The 16,216-nt window shown below is 59.1% G+C and overlaps 1 protein-coding gene across 5 annotated transcripts; it reads left to right on the top strand.

Moving 5' to 3' along the window:
• The first annotated feature begins 8,806 nt into the window (after nt 1-8,806).
• On the top strand, nt 8,807-15,509 carry POLM (DNA polymerase mu). 5 transcript variants are annotated; one of them, XM_090286942.1, is made up of 11 exons: nt 8,807-9,117; nt 10,083-10,263; nt 10,900-10,995; nt 11,117-11,287; nt 11,892-11,963; nt 13,191-13,311; nt 14,369-14,501; nt 14,612-14,714; nt 14,808-15,053; nt 15,122-15,205; nt 15,358-15,509. In XM_090286942.1, the coding sequence occupies exons 1-11, from the start codon at nt 8,945-8,947 to the stop codon at nt 15,442-15,444; spliced, it is 1,467 nt and encodes a 488-aa protein (XP_090143068.1). In that variant the 5' UTR covers nt 8,807-8,944; the 3' UTR covers nt 15,445-15,509. The 5 variants fall into 5 exon arrangements, with proteins under 5 accessions (XP_090143068.1, XP_090143067.1, XP_090143069.1 ...); XM_090286941.1 differs by having other exon boundaries at nt 10,897-10,995; XM_090286943.1 differs by lacking the exon at nt 10,900-10,995.
• Nucleotides 15,510-16,216: the final 707 nt, after the last annotated feature.

The raw sequence follows: 16,216 nt of genomic DNA, 5'->3' as shown, positions 1-16,216 counted from the left end.
GCCACTTGCACATGTGATTGTGTGTCCCTGATGGCTCACTGCATCACCGGCAGGTCTTTACAGAGGGAGCTGTCAGGGAGCTGCCCCGTGAGCCCTGCCCAGAGTCCAGCCTTCCCCTGAAGACAGTCAGAGGGAAGGGGAAGTCAGTGACTGCATCCCAGGACAGAGGGCACAGGGGAGGGCACTGACCCAAGGGAGCAGTGTCCTGGCCTGTGGGAGACCCTGCTCCCAGGCTGAGACTCCTGACATCGGTCTCTGGTGCAGGGTCCGGGTGCATGGGCAGCAGCTGGGCAGTGATCGATGCTTGCTGAGTATGTGCACCATCCTCCCCACACCCGAATGAGGAAACTGGCTCTGAGAGAAGTGTCGTGCCCAGGTCACGGTGTGTCAGGGGCAGGGACAGTTCAGGCGAGGCCTTCTGAAGCTCCCTAGACTGTGGCCATGGGGCCGTGGGCACCAGCCCCTCCTGCTGGTGCCTCAGCCTGGGTAGGGTGGGAATTCGCCAGCCAACAGGACCAGTGTGCCTGCGTTCTAGCTGGGGCAGCCACAGGAGGCGGGGACAGGACCCACAGCAGTGGCGGGCTCTGGAGTCCCGGAGGAGGACAAACTGGCCGCTTGGGGCCTCTGAGGCAGCCACTCAGTCACCCGAGGCCAGGCCGCAGTGGGAGGGAAGTCACAATACTGAGTGGGCCCTTCTGAGGTGCCTTCCTCCAGGGCCCAGCTGGCCCCAGCAAGGCTGCTAGGATGGTCTAACTGGAGCACTCAGGGTCCTGGGCTCTGGATGTCAGGCTTCAGGATCAGGCCCCGGCCCCTCCCGGTCTCCTGGAGTCCTGGGTCTGCCTCCAGAGACCCCGTGAGAAGGACATGGGCCTGTGCCGTCCCTCTGCTCCTCCCTCTGGTAGGGGGCGGTGCAGGAAGCCACCCCTGGTCTGCAGTCTGGCTGTTCGCCTGCCCCTGAGGAGGTGGTTCCAGAGTCATGGGGGTCTCCCAGAGGATGTCTTGCCATGTGCACAACTGGCAGAACATTTTTCTTGGTTTCCAACAACTTGGAAGCCACGTGTGATTTTCCACCATCCAGTGCCCCCACCCAGCTCCCCAGGCCCAGACTGCTGAGCGAGCAGTGTTCTCCCAAATTCCTTCCACTCACCACAGGACGCAGCCCCTGGGGAGACTGGGGGTCACCGCAGCTGTGGGGAGGGGGGCCACACAGCTGAGGGGGCAGGAGGCAGGGCTTCTAGCCGTGAGTAATTCTGCAGCTGGCAGACTGAGGGCTGTGGAAGGAAGCGCGGTGTGGACCGTGTGGAAGTCCGAGGGGAAAGGAGGGTCTTTCCGTTCCCAGCTGGGGTCTCCTGGAAAAAAGGCTGCGCCGCCTCTCAGCACACTGCCAAGGAATTGGCTGCAGGCATTAAAAGAGAGCATCCGTGCATTAAGACAGGCATCTGTGTGTGTGTTCTAAGCAAAGGCTGTGGAAGAAAGGATTGAGAACTTCAGCTTTCTAAGTTTTAGCTCTCTCTTCAAAACCAACTGAAAATGAAATGAAAAGGCCAACAGAATACCAGGAAAGGAAGTGCCACCCCCAGGGCAGAAGTGAGCACCGTGGCGCCGGCCGAGCCTGAGCCTCCGTGTGTCTCCTCAGGGCAGCGGGCAACGGCGCTGCCACCTCTTCTGCCTGACACCGAGCCTGACACTCGGCTTACTGAGCTGGATCTGGAAAGTTCTGCCTGAAAGACAGTGAGTCTTCAGCAAAGGGAAGCTGTTAATTAAAGTTCTTTACTCTTCTCAAGCCAGTTTGAGGGTTTCCATTTATTTACTTATTTATTTTTAAAGATTTTATTTCTTTCCATTTTTAAAAAATGAGCAGTGAGACCGGCTCAGGCAATTTACAAAAGAAGAAACATAAGAGGACAATAAACATACGCAAAAATGTTGACCTTACTAAAAATCATGAAAATATACTGAGCCTCTCATTTCCTATATCAATTCCTCAAAGGTGGGGAAAAAAGGCCCCAGTGTGGACGGGGCTGGGGAGCTGTTGCCACCCAGGGTCACTGGACTGCAAGGAACAGAAACCCATCGTGGCAGCTGACGCACATCCACTGAGTGGGCTCAGGGATGCCCAGACGGCTGTGGGACTGTCTCCAGGTGAGAGTCCGTCCCCCGAATCATGAGCTGAGAGAGCAGATGGCTGCTGTGGGTGGGCCCCAGTCCCTGGTTCTTAGGCCTCTGGGTCTGGACCACCAAGTTTCCTGGGCCCCTGGCTTGTAAACGGCAGACGGCGGGACTCAGACTCCAAATCGTGTGAGCTAACCCTTCATAATAAATGTCCCGATATAGCCTATAGGGTCTGTTTCTCTGGAGACCCCGACCAACAGACCCCTTCCAGCGGTTGAGCCCAACAGGCTGTCGCCCAGGGGCTGGGGGCACGGAGGCTCTACTCTCCCCTGCTCTCCATGTGCCCACCGTCAGACCACAGAAGCTCATGAAGTTGGAGCTCCCCCTCTGATGGCAGGCTCGGCCATGTGACTACTTTGGCCACTGGTACAAGAATGAACTTGGTCCAAGGAGAGGCTTGAAGAAACACTTTCAGCGTCCCCACACCCCACCCCCACCCCCAAAAGGACACAGGCACCTGGGCAGCTTGCTGGAGGGTGAGGCCACCGGGCTGCCCCTGCTGGTGGGACCAGCTGCGCTGGGACAGATGGGCAAAGCTGCCTGGATGGCGGCAGGTGTGTGACGGAGAAATGCGGTGGTTTCACTCTGCTGAGTTGGGGGTGGGTCAGTTGGCAATGGTGACACTTATCTCAGGTGTTTACCCCATGTCCCCAACAGCAATGCTGGCTTCACAGGGCCAAGGTTGTGGGCCAATATTTACTACAGCGTCCTGTGTTTACAGGAGTGCCTGGCACACAGATGCCCTGAGGTGGTCACTTTCATGCACGTTTGTCTGCAGACCTGAGCCAGAAGCCCAGCCCGAAGCAGGTGGCCTGTTCCATGGGGGGAAGGGACTCTCAGAAGCTCTTGTTCCCAGTTCCAGCTCCTGCCATGAGAGGGGTGCCAATGTCCCTGAGGCCACAGTGCTGTCCTCTCTCTTTCTCCTCCTCCCAACAGCCCAGCTTCTCAAAGGAGTTGTTCAACTTATTTTTCCACCTGGGCAGCCGAGGCAGTGGCTCCTGCACCTGGCTTTCTCCCAGGCCCTGGGATCACCAACGTGGGGCCTGTTTTGAAGACAGCTGGGCATGGACTGGGTACTATGGATCTGGGAGACTGATGGTCCCAGTGGGGGACCATAAGCCCACCCACTCAGGTTTTGTGACAGACCAGAGGTGAGACAGTGGGGCCAGCTGTCCCCAGTTCCACTGTGGGCCTAAACAAATATTTCTCCAGAAAAATTGGTTTATGCAGGAACAACAGAGAACGGACATTTGGGACGTATGGCCTAATGGCACAGGACGGGCAAGGCCAGAGGACAATGGAGAGGGAACTGTGAAGGACAGCTCTTCCCAGGGGTTCAGAGGGCCACTGAGGCAGAGAGCAGTCCCTGCTGGTCTCCCGATGCCATTTTAGATGCCACTTTCTATGTGAGCTTCTGCTCCTGGGCTTGCAGGGCCACAGATGTGTACACCTGTCTGCATGGGCTGGATGCCAGGTAGTCCTGCCAACTTGCTGCAGGGTCTGGAATCCTGCCAGCTGTGGGTCATCAGAAACGGGGGTGGGGTGGGGGGAGGGACTGGGAAGCCTCAGGGCCGCCAGTGCCCCCTGCGGGCCCCACTTCCACCCCCACCCAGGCTCAGCACCCCACCAGGTGACTACTCCACTCCCAGGGCTCCTGGCTGTGGACACACTGGATACTATTCTTATGTCAAACTTATTTACTTTTGTTTTTTCAGGTATCTCAGCATCTCAGCAGTCACTGATAAGTTTTTTTGTTTGTTTGTTTTAAGATACTATCTATTTATTTTTAGAGAGAAGGAAGGGAGAAAGAGGGAGAAAGACATTAGTGTGTGGTTGCCTCTTGTGTACCCCAAACCGGGGACCTGGCCCACAACCCAGACATGCACCCTGACTGAGAATCGAACCAGTGACCCTTGGTCCACAGGCTGGTGCTCAATTCACTGAGCCACACCAGCCAGGGCTCAAAGTTATTTTTTTTTTATATCTTTAAAAATATATATTGTTTTATTTTAAGATTTATTTATTTATTTTTAGAGAGTTTAAGGGAGGGAGAGAGGAAGAGAAACATGAATGTGTGGTTGCCTCTCGCATGCCTCCAACTTGGGACCTGGCCCACAGCCCAGGCCTGTGCCCCGACTAGGAATCCAAGAGGTGACCTTTCAGTTTGCAGGCTGGTACTCCACTGAGCCACACCAACCAGGGCTCAAAGTTCTTTGTTATGCAAGTGGTTTGTGCTGATTGTAGAAAAATTAGAAAACACAGACAAAATAAAACACTTATGATAAGTTTTATTGAATTTCAGACCACCCCACTTCCCAGAGAGAATAAGTATTTTTGTTTGTTTGTTAAAGATTTTACTTATTTTACTTTTAGAGAAAGGGAAAGTGAGGGAGAAAGAGAGGGAGAGAAACATCAATGTGTGCTTGCCTCTAGTGTGTCCCCTACTGGGGACCCAGCCCGCAATCCAGGCCTGTGCCCTGACTGGGAATTGAACCGGTGACCCTTTGGTTTTCAGGCCGGCACTCAGTCCCCTGAGCCATACCAGCCAGTGGGAGAAAAAGTAGGTTTGTTAGATGACGGTCCAGGCATTTTGGAAGCACAGGGACAGGGCATCTGGGATGGAGCCAGGTGCACTGGTCATGTCTTCACTACGACAGAAAACATACCTGTTGGTCTCCCCCCCCAGTTCCTGGCACAGAGCTCCCGAAACCCTCTGATTCCTGAAATGGGAAGAGCACGAGGAGCCTCTTTTGTTCTAATATTTGGCCTTTGAACTCCTACATCCCTTGAAATTTCCTGGGTGAAAGGAATGTGTTTTGTTCTAATGAGCCCACTCTGGGTGGCTCCTGGATGGGGCTGGTCACAGCAAAGACCAAGCCACAGGGACACCAACCAAGCTGCTACTGCTCAGAACCTGCAGCCCTGCCCCCATCCTCAGTGGGGAGACAGACTTAACGATGGATCTCACACAGGACGTGGTGAAGCCTCTGTGACAATCCCTGAGGACAGGGTTTGGGGAGCTTCTGGTTGGCAGACATGTCCCCGTGAAAGTGACACAGCCCTCTCTGTGGGGACAGAAGCTCCTGGCTCAGCACCCTTCCCATCTCTTCATCTAGCCGCTTATTCACGTCCTTTGTACTGGGCTGGTGATCGAGGAGGAAATCTGTTTGTGTGAGTCCTGTGAACCATTCCAACAAACCCTCAAAGTCAAGGAGGCTTCATAGGAACCCCAGTCTATAGCTGGTCGGTCAGAAGCACAGGTGATGGCCTGGGCGTCAGGTTGACGTCTGAAGTGTGTGTGTGTGTGTGTGTGTGTATGGGGTTGAACTGTAGGACACTCAGCTGGTATGAAAAACCCACACCATCATCAGTGCTGTGTGAGAGTAAAGGAGAACACAGCAGTGTTTTTCCAGGAGAAGATCCCAACACTGCTGTTCACAAGCTGTGCAAACTTGGGCAAGTTATTTGACCAGTCTGTGCCTCTGTCTCCTCCCCAGCAAGATGGGAACATATATCCACGGACAGAAATGTCCCGGGCATTCGTGCGCAGACCCCTGTGAGGTGTGTAGAACAGTGCCTGGCAGAGGGCACCAATTGCATTACGCATATGTACATGCTTAAACACATTTTATTATTAAAACTCCAAGCATATGCAGAATTGGAGGTGTTACACTGAATCTCCTGCCCATCACTGGCATCTCAGTTACCAACTGACAGGTCTTTGCAGATAAGGTCACAGAGTCACAGAGTCAATCAGAATCCAGAGCTGAGCCGAGCCAGAGCTGTGGACTTGAGGTAGCGGTAGCCCCCAGAATTCATGTGCATGTAGATCCTCGAATATGACCTTATTTGGAATAAGGATCTTCGTATATGTAATTAAGAGTTTCAAGATGAGGTCACCCTGAGTTAGGGTGGACTCTAAATCCAATGATTGGTGCCTTTATAAGAAATGGAGAAGGTCCGGAGGGAAGGCAGCCATTGGAAATGGGGCGGAGATCAGAGGGTTGCAGCCAGAGCCCAGGAACACTGGGAGGCCCTAGGAGCTAGAAGAGGCAGGAAGGATCATCTCCTCCCCCCAACCACTGTCCCCTTGTCAACACTTTAATCTCAGACTCTGGTCTCCAGAACTGGGAGAGAGTAAATTCCTATTGTTTTAAGCCACTTAGTTTGTGGTAATTCATTATCATGGGCACGGGACAGAAATACACCAGACACTATGAACTGAATTGTGTCCTCCCACATTCGTATGTTGAACCTTAACCCCCAATGTATTTGGAGATGGAGCTTTAGGTTGAATGAGATCATAAGGGTGTGCACCTAATTGAATATAACTGGTGGCCTTATAAAAGAAATTGATCTCTCTCTCTCTCCACCCGGCACAAAGAGGCCATGCCAGTGAGACAGAGGCCTCCTACAAGCCAAGAGAGAAAGTCTCAGGATGAACCCTCCTGGCCAGCACCCTGGCCATGGACTTCCAGTTTCCAAAACTGTGAGAAGTAAGCTTCTGTTGCTATGTCAGCCTAGCTGACCACTGCACCCAGTCATCCAAACCCACAGTGACATCTGGGTTAGCGCAGGAAGGCCTGGCCAGCGGCCCCCAGGAGCTCAACCCAGCGGCATCAGCAGTTTGACTGTGTGCTCATCAGAATGCTGCTGGCAAGCCACCCTCAGGAGACCGGAGAGGCAGGGCAGAGTCTGGACCCCAGAGGCCAAGGACAGGTGCAAACAGCCCTGAAGGCATCTTCAAAGAAAGTGCTCCACGGAGGTCATGAGGACAAAAAAATGACCCCCAGAGACCTCAAAGAGCTGGAAATGGGAACAGGAAACAGGCAGATGAGATTCATCTTGGAGAAACGCAAGTTCATACATCTGGGACAGGGAGGCGACTGCAACACTCAGGGCAGTTGGAAGGGCCGGGCCAGAAGCTCACTTGTGCAGCCTCTCCGAGTTCTTGGGGCGGTCTCAGTGTGGGGAGCAGGAGGCCAGGGACTTAGGCATCTGGACACCCCAAGCCAAGGTTTTTGGAAATGGAGGGCTGAATTCTCTGTTTCCCAGCTGGCTGGACAGTGACCTGGTGGTGCAGAGAGGAGAGGAGAGGAGTGCCCTGCCTGTGGCCTTGCCTGCTGGTGTCTGGGCACTGAGAGTTACCCCGCCCCTTCACAAAACCTCCCTGCACCTGTGGAAGGCCAGGTGTTCTTCATTTTTGCAAGTTGCGCAGTGTTTTAACTACTCAGGTGTGATGGGCCATTTAAAGCTGCCTCTGCCACCTCAGGACAGAACCCAGGTGCCCTGACCAGAGACAGAGGGCATTAGAAGAAAATGGTCTCAGGGGACAGAGAGCTGTTCCCTCAGGAGAGGTGGGACCCACAGATGAGGAACAAGGCTCTTGCCCATTACTGAGGCCCTGCTGGCAGGAGGAGACATGGGGGCGGGCAGCGAGGGAGAGGTCACAAGCCTGGCATCTTGGAGTGTGTGTCCTGGGGCCCCAGAGGGCAGGCTGGGAGCTGGGGTGGATGGCTGAGTCCTGGGCCCACTGTGTGTGGGGTGATGGAGGAGAGGGCTGAGACGGGGTCCACCTGGCCTGTCACACCTGTTAATCTGAACGTGATTAGTTATAATAAAGAGATTCCAAACTGTAGCGCCTCAGAATGAGAGAGGCACACAGGGACAGCCAGTATTTCCCAGATGTCAGCTTTCCTGACCTGATTGGTATGTTCAGCGCAATCCCAACCTTGGAAAACAAATTGTTGGGTGTGATTTTTGGTTTTGTTGGATACGGTTGCCAAACTGGTTTCCAAAAAGTCCTTCCTACAAATTACCAATTTCCTCACACCTTCAACACATGTGGTCAGTTTTTGAAATGTTTTGACAATGCAACAGGTGGAGAAGCCTCGCCTGTATTTGCACACCTCTCATGATTGGACAGATCAGCCAACACCGCACAAGTTTATGAGCACGTTTCTTCTGTGAATTGCTCACTGGTGTTCCTGTCAAACTTTTCACTAGATCATTGCCTTTTCCTTATTTATCTGTGGACAATTTCATAATTACATGTATTAGACTTAATTTCAAATGTGTCAAAGACTTCTCCCTCCCTCATTCTTCTCCTTCAGTGTTTCTGGTTCATTGTGATACTCAGACTATAAAAACATTCATCGCCTTTCCAGTACGTTCTGTTTCTTTTTCAGTTTTGAAGGTTTGACCCATCTGGATTTTATTTTGGTGTTAAGGAGGGAGCCGGCTTCTATTTTTCCAGGTGGCCGGCCAGCTCTCCCGGCGCCATTCAACTGAAAACCGTCCCGGGTTGGACGCGGCCGCTGCACCAGCACGTTCCAGGCTCTGGCGTCTGCCCTGCTGCGCCGTCCCGGGATCCTGTACCGCCCTGTCTCCGCGGGCAGCGGCTCGGCCCCGAGCCCTCTGGTCCAGCCGAGACCCACCCGCCCCGCCGCGGACCCGCCCCTGCCCGCCGGCTCTCTAGTCCCAGGTGGTCCCTTGCTCGGATTCGGCTTCCGTGAGCGTAATTTAAATAGAAGGCGTGTCCTCTGGATCTATTTGCATAGAGGCGGGGGCTCTGGCGTCGAGCGGCCAGGACACCCAATCCAGCGGAGCCTTTATTTGCATGGGGCGGGGCCGGCCTCCGGGCATGAAGCCCCAGGCCGCTTCCCCTTCCAGGCGGCTTCTGCCCGCCCTCTTTCCGGCTTCCTTCCGGCTTCCTTCCGGCTCCGCCGCCTTCCTTCTGCCTTGTGCCGGCGCCGCCTGAGGCCCAGGCACGATGCTGCCCAGACGGCGGCGGGCGCGGGTCGAGGACCCCGGCAACATCCCCTCCGCCGTGCGCTTCCCCGGCGTCGCCGTCTACCTGGCGGAGCCGCGCATGGGCCGCAGCCGCCGGGCCTTCCTCACTCGCCTGGCGCGGTCCAAGGGCTTCCGCGTGCTGGACGCCTGCAGGTGCGTGGTGGTGCGGAGCGCGCGGCCCCGCGAGCTGCCTACCCGAGGCCGGGGCCGCCCGCCTCACGGGGAGAGGGCCGCCGGCAGGGGTGGGGCCGCGCAGTCGCGCCCGGCGGACCCCGCTGCGTGGTGCGGTGGCCCGAGCACGGAGTGCGGCCCCGGCCCTCCACCTCCGGCGTTTCCTCGCCGCTGCGGGCCTGAAGGCGGGAGGAGCTCGCAGGCAGCCGACCCGGGTGGGTGCGGCGCCCGAGGTCCCTGCATCCGCAGTTCGCCCCTTCTCCCCACTAACAGGCCCGCGAAGGGCGCCGGCGGGTAGGGCCAGGAGCACGGGGGACACGCGACAGTGCGTCAGCTCCGCCCTTCTGCCCTGGGCGGCTCCTCTGGCTGTCCCCGCTTGGGACTGAGGAGGGGACTCGAGCGAAGCTCCTGGAGGGTAAACCATTAGCGGCCACAGACGCAGTGCTGAGAGCAGGGCCGGCGGGTCCCCACAGGCTGGAGGTTGGGGGCGCGAACAAACCAGGGGCCAGCGCCCCCGCAGTTTTCTTGTAGCCGCTCCCAGGGCTGTGGCGGGGCCGCTCGGGGCAGGACATGGTGGCAGCTTCGTGTGTGCTGGGCACTGGCCCGCCCTTTCGCCGAGGAGCTCCCCTAATCTTTGCAACAGCCTGGCGATGCTGTAAGGGGGACCGAGGGAGGTGCCCAGGGACACGGCAAGCATGTGGCAGAGCTCAGGTCGCGCCCACGCTGTGTGGCCGCAGTGCCGGACGGAGACCCCTGCTCCTTGGCCCTGAGGACCTTCTTCCTCGGGGGAGGGAGACAGACGACACAGGACCCGGCTGGGCCAGTGGCAGCGGCCAGAGCAGAGGACCACGGCGGGCAGGGCTCTGACAAGGGGCAGCGTGCAGGCTCGCGGGGGTGGAGCGTGGCAGGGAGGCGCTCCGGCCTGAGCCGTCCATCCCTCTGCGCAGCTCCGCCGTGACACACGTGGTGATGGAGCGGACTTCCGCCGAGGAGGCCGCCGGCTGGCAGGAGAGCAGGGCGGCCCTGGCCCCGGGCGGCCCCCGCCCCGCGCTGCTGGACATCAGCTGGTTCACAGAGAGCATGGCCGCTGGGCAGCCAGTCCCCGTGGAGGGCCGGCACCGCCTGGAGGTGAGCAGGGCCGAGGATGAGTGTTGGCCACAGAGAAAGGCCCAGGGCAGGCGAAGCTCAGCTGGGACAGGTGACAGGCAGCAGTGCCCAGACTGCCAGGCCGGGCCATCCCAGCTCCCTCTCTCTCACTGTTGCCACAGACTTCTGTGGGGTCCACTTGCTTTTAGCATCTTTGGGCCTTTCTAGTTCACCAAGCAGCTTACCGTGACCCCTAAGAGAGGTGACCCGAGGGCCAGGAGGAGGCCGCTTCCTGCCTCCATGGATCCCGGGAGAGCCAGCAGGGGAGGCGGGCGTGGGCTCGGGCTCCTGGCCCTGCCTGTGAGCCCCGAGGCCTCAGTGTCCCCGTCTGAGGTGGGAAGGGCCGTGGGGCACGTGCAGCGTGTGCGCCAGCTGGAAAAGTGCCCCGTGAGGGTGGCAGGTGGTGTCACTACAGCCCCTCCAGCCTGAAGGGTCATCGCCAGCTTGCCCTGTAGCGCAGCACTGCCTTGGCCCAGGCCTCCGGTAGGGTTGTCCCCTCAGAGGCAGCTCCTGATCTGTGTGCCCGGGAGCCCCAAGTGCCTTCCCAGCGGAGGCAAGGCTTCGGGGGCTGCCAGCCTTGCACCTCAAAGCGGCCTGTTCATTCCCCACCCCGAGGAGGCCGCGGCCAGGACGAGGCTGCCCAGCCCAGTGAGGATGTCCCCCTATGCCTGCCAGCGGCCCACACCCCTCACCCACCACAACGCCAGCCTCTCGGTGAGCCCTGGGAGCACGCCCCGCCCTGCCCTGTCCCAGCCTTGGGGACAGGTGGGTTGAAGTCAGAGAGGTGGGGGAGGCTCCCCGCGTGCCCTGCCCTCATGAGGGGCTCCGCCTGCAGGAGGCTCTGGAGGTGCTGGCGGAGGCGGCGGGCTTCGAAGGCCGGGAGGGCTGCTGCCTCACCTTCTGCCGCGCGGCCTCGGTGCTCAAGGCGCTGCCCTGGCGGGTCACAGCCCCGAGCCAGCTGCAGGGCCTGCCCCACTTCGGAGAACATTCCCGCAGGGTCGTCCAGGTAGGCTCTCCACACCCAGCAAGGAGAACTGTGAGCTCGAGTGGTGTCCGGGAGCCGCAGCCTGGTGGCAGCAGGTGGCTCTGTGGTCCAGCCAGTTGGGGAGGAGGTCACAGGCTCCCAGGTGGGGCCAGCCACCCTGCACCCAGACACCACAGGCATGCTGGGGTCACAGCACCTGCTCCAGGGTGGCCAAGGGGACTTGGGGGTTGCAGGGCTGGTAGCTGCCATCTGCCCACACTGTCCAGGGTCCAGCAGAGAAGCCCTGAGAAGGGGCACCTGTTTCAAGTGCAGAGCTTGAGGACAGCTGGGCTCTATACACATCACTGGACAGGACATCGTGACAGAGGAGACTTGAATTCAGTTATGGGTTGAAAGGAAGTTGTGTTGAATTCATCATCTGTGTTTTGAAAAGTAATGGTTTACATATATTGGGACTTGTCTGAGAGGTGAGGCCGGAAGCTTTGGAGCACATTTCTGTTTGCAAGTCCCTTGGATCCTGATGGCACAGCCCCCCGCTGAGGGTGGGGTCTGCCCAGTCCTCAGCCCCCGCCTCTGCTCTGCTCTGTGGTCAGGTTGTGCTTTGCTTCCTTCGTCTTGGCCACAGGAGCTGCTGGACCGCGGAGCGTGTGAGGAGGTGGAGAGAGTCCGGCTCTCAGAGAGGTACCGGACCATGAAGGTGCGCACAGGGCGGACCCCAGCAGGCTCGCAGTCCCTCGTTGCTCCCCAGAGTGACCCCCCGGGGTCAGAGGTAGCTGACATCTGATGTGTGTGAGGCAGCCAAGCAGACCACAGGAGAAGCTTGTTTTGAGCACAGGAATGTTCTAAATCACTCAGCACTACCGGTCCTTGTTGGACTGTTGACAGAAGGGTCCACAGCCTGTTACCTGCTCTGTCACCTTAAGCAGAGCACCTGACAACAGGCTCCGGGGACGACTGGGCAGGACTGCTCACCTTGCTGTCCTGATATTATTACACTCCGGTTCCTCCAGTCACCCCGCCGGCGCCCACCCGCCACACGCCTTTCCTCTGCCCTCCCCTCGGGTCTGACGCGAAGCCACCAGCGCCCCGTCCTGCCGCTCTGACGCCCTGCTTCTGTGGCTGGAGGTCGTTAGGTGGGCGACCTCGGGTTTGCCAGATGTTGTGAGGATTGGGGGGTGGTTCAAGGCAGGGAGGAGCCGGGTGTGAAGGCGGGAGGGACTCAGGTGGGCGGAGAGTGGGGTGTGGGGGCGACTGAGGAGCTGGTGGAAGGGGAAGGCGACAGAGGGCAGAGCACACCCCAGAGTCTCAGGAGGCATCCGAGCCTGCAGGGAAGCACGTTAACAATTAGTTATTTTTATAAACAACGTGATTGGGTTCTTGGCATTTTTTCTGTGACCCTGCTCATGCCGTTGGCTAAGGGGATCAAGGAAAGGAGGGTCCGCCCAGCCCAAGGGGGTGGCTGCCCCCGGGCACTTCCTCTGCTGCGGGCTGCATCCGGTCGGGTGTGGCCCCCGAAGGCGCTCCTGCCACACGTAGCCTCCACCACTGCCTGGGCCTGCCCTTCTGTTTTAGCTCCAGAGATTCCCGTGGAGGGGCAGCCCAACCAGCGAGCTGTAAGAGACAGGTGACTGGCTGGGCCAGGGTCGGGGAGACTGGTGGGAGACAGGCAGCCACCCACGAGAGGTAGACTCCAGGTGGGCCACCCCGCAGCCTGGGTGTGTGCGGACTGATGCCTGGGCAGCACCGGGTGCTGTGTGGGGTCACCCTGCCCCTGTCGTGTTTGCATTTGTGAACGAGAAGCAATGCAGTGACCAGTGTCAGCCGTGTCAGCAGCCGAGAGGTGACTGGTGCTGCTGCGCATGCCCTGGGAGAGACCTTTCCTAGGGCGCATGGGGCCTGACCAGGCTCGCTCACCTCCCGGCAGCTCTTCACCCAGCTCTTCGGGGTCGGAGTAAGGACTGCTGACCGGTGGTACCGGGAAGGGCTGCGGACACTGGACGATGTCCGGGAGCGGGTGCAGAGACTGACCCAGCAGCAGAAAGCAGGTGACCGCAGAGAGGGTTGCACCTTGGGCTGTGGTGCTGTAGTGGAGTCAGAGCAGAGGGACCCAGTGGAAGGCAGGCATGTTTGGGGGGCATCCTGGGATCCCCACCGGCTGCAGCTAGGGCCCATTGGAGCCCTGTCTCGGTGGACAGTGATGGCCACAGCAGCTGATGTGACATTCAGGGCCTCCTGGTCAGACATGGACTGGACCTGACCTGGGCCCTGGGCACTCCTTGCAGTGCAGGCTTGGTGCTCCGGCCCGCCGATCGATGGCACGGGGACCCATGCTGTAGTAAGGACATGGACCTGAGAGTTGGTTAGGCCTGGGTTTGAGTCCCACCTCAGTGATGTTCTCTGCGATGAGTGGGATGCCGTGAGTGCCTCGGGGCACCAGCAGGTTGCAGGTGTTGAGCAGAGTTCTCTGTGTGGCCTGGGGGTGGGGTGGGAGCCCTGCTGGATGAGCCCCGCCGCCCAGCCCCCACCACCTCCTCAAACATCTTCTCAGGGGCTGGAGGAGGGGAGGCCTCCCGGGGTTCCCAGGAGACTTGCCTGGTTGGTCGGAGGGAGTTGAGACCCGCAGAGCTGTGTCCAGTGCAGCGTCATGTGGCGATGCTGGCTGATCCCAGGACATGGCACAGCCCAAATGGCCAGCAGTGCTCCCTGCGGCTGCTGGGTGCTGCGACCCCCCATTTGAACCCCTCCCACTACGTGTGGAGGGGGCAGTGATCCCTGACGGGGGAGGCCATGCACTCGGGCTAAGTGCTGCTTGTCCCTTAGCGGTGGCGCTGTCTCCCTCACGTCCTTGGTCTGCTCCTGGCCCACCTGACCTCTGGGAAGGCAAGGCATTGGGAGGGTGTGTCCTCGGCTGTGTCAGTGTCAGTGCATGGTGGTCTAAGGACTTCTGTCAGGGGAGCCAGCTGCAGGGCACAGGGACCGCTGTTATTTCTTTCAACTACATGACTCCACAGTTATTGCTAAACAAAAGCTAAGCATTAAAAGGGAGACGGGGACAGAAGGACAGGGCAGGCGGGCGGCTCAGGAGGTCCGTGCTGCCCGCAGGACTCCAGCACCACGAGGACCTGAGCTTGCCGGTCCAGCGGCGCGACGCGGAGGCCCTGCAGCAGCTGGTGGAGGCGGCCGTGAGGCAGGCCCTTCCTGGGGCCACCGTCACGCTGGCTGGTGGCTTTCGGAGGTAAGGGGCCTGTGCGGTGCGCTCCGGTTTGGCTCCAAGGTGGGCTGCTGAGGTGGGCCTTCCTGCGCTGAAGTGTCTGGGCTGGTCCAGAAGTCAGACCTGCCCCTCAGGGGAAAGTTGCAGGGCCACGACGTGGACTTGCTCATCACCCACCCCCAGGAGGGCCAGGAGGAGGGGCTGCTGCCCAGAGTGATGCGCGACCTGAAGGAGCAGGTGAGGGCTTCCTCTTGCCCCTCCTGAGGGTCTGCTGGGTCCTGCTCCTGGTGCTTGGGTAGTGGCCGTCACACCTGGTCCCCCTGCCCCCAGGGCCTTGTCCTGTACCATCAGCACCAGCTGAGCCACAGCAGAGACCCTGCCCACCTCACCCAGCAGAGCCACACCATGGACACCTTTGAGCGGAGTTTCTGCATCTTCCGCCTGCCAAGGCGCCCAGGGGACGCTGGGGGGCAGCCCCGTAGGTCCTGCCCTGCCTGGAAGGCTGTGCGCGTGGACCTTGTGGTGGTCCCCGTCAGCCAGTTCCCCTTTGCCCTGCTTGGCTGGACGGGCTCCAAGGTAGGCAGCACCTGCGGGGCCACCCTGGGCCTAGGTGGTGGCACTGCTAACTCCTTGCTCTCCCCCAGCATTTTGAGCGGGAGCTTCGCCGATTCAGCCGGAGGGAGAGGGGGCTGTGGCTGAACAGCCATGGCCTGTTTGACCCTGAGCAGGTGGGTTGCCAGGGCAGGAGGTGGGGGGAGCCTGGAGCCCACATACAGGGCCCTGAGGTGTACCGCACCGTGGGTGGGCTCTCCCCACCTTTCTCAGTAAAGCTGCCGTGGTTGAAGGGTCCCAGACACCAAGGCCCACCCTCCCGTTGCAGAAGACATTTTTCTGTGTGGCTGCAGAGGAAGACATCTTCAGGCACCTGGACCTTGCGTACCTTCCCCCAGAGCAGAGAAATGCGTGATCCCCTCTGCTGGCCCCGTGACACTGGGAATGGGGACCGCGCAGCCAGCCAGACCCACAGATGCCCTTGGCCACTGACCATCTGCGGGCATAAGATGCTGCCCCAGCCCTCACCCTCCTGGGTGGAGCCCCCTGTGTGCACCCCCACTTCCTCACGCACACCCTGCGCAAGACGCAATGAAATGAAAACACGGAGCAAACCAGGCTGTTTTCTGAAAGTGTTGCTATGTGGGGCTGGGGCGTTTGGCTCCCTGCCTGCGGTCAGTGAGCCGGGGCTTCGTGGCCATGTGACCCTGGGTCACAGTCCTCAATCTTCTCTCCTCTAAAGTGGGGACCCAAACGGGGCCTTCCCCATGGGTTGCAGACCTTGAGGCTATGGGTGGCGAGTGCTTGTCCCCCAGTGTGCACTGTGGGTACTGAAGGGCGAGCTGGGCATGTGGGCAAGGGACTTGGGGTGCAGAGAACTTTCAGTGCAGACCTCCAGCGTCCCTCCTGGCTTGGCCCCTCAGCCAGGCTTCCTGGCTCTCCCTTTGATCCTGTGGGTCTCTTCCAGGCAGCCTTTTAAAGGCAGATCTGGGTCACATGGTACCATCCTTGCTCAAAGCCCTCCAGCGGTGCCCCCCCTGCTCCAGTAAGTCCAGGCCCTCACAGGGTCTGCTTGCCCATTTCTACAGAGACGTCCTCTGGGACTTGGGTAGTGATTGCACTGAATCTAGAGCAGTCGGGGGAGCTGCCACCGTAGCGACGTTGCTGCCTGGGATGGCCGTGAGCAC

The sequence above is a fragment of the Furipterus horrens genome, unplaced genomic scaffold (genome assembly GCF_987537825.1).
Source record: "Furipterus horrens unplaced genomic scaffold, mFurHor1.1.pri manual_scaffold_9, whole genome shotgun sequence".
NCBI lineage: Eukaryota > Metazoa > Chordata > Mammalia > Chiroptera > Furipteridae > Furipterus > Furipterus horrens.
This window is presented reverse-complemented; position numbering and strand designations above follow the sequence as displayed.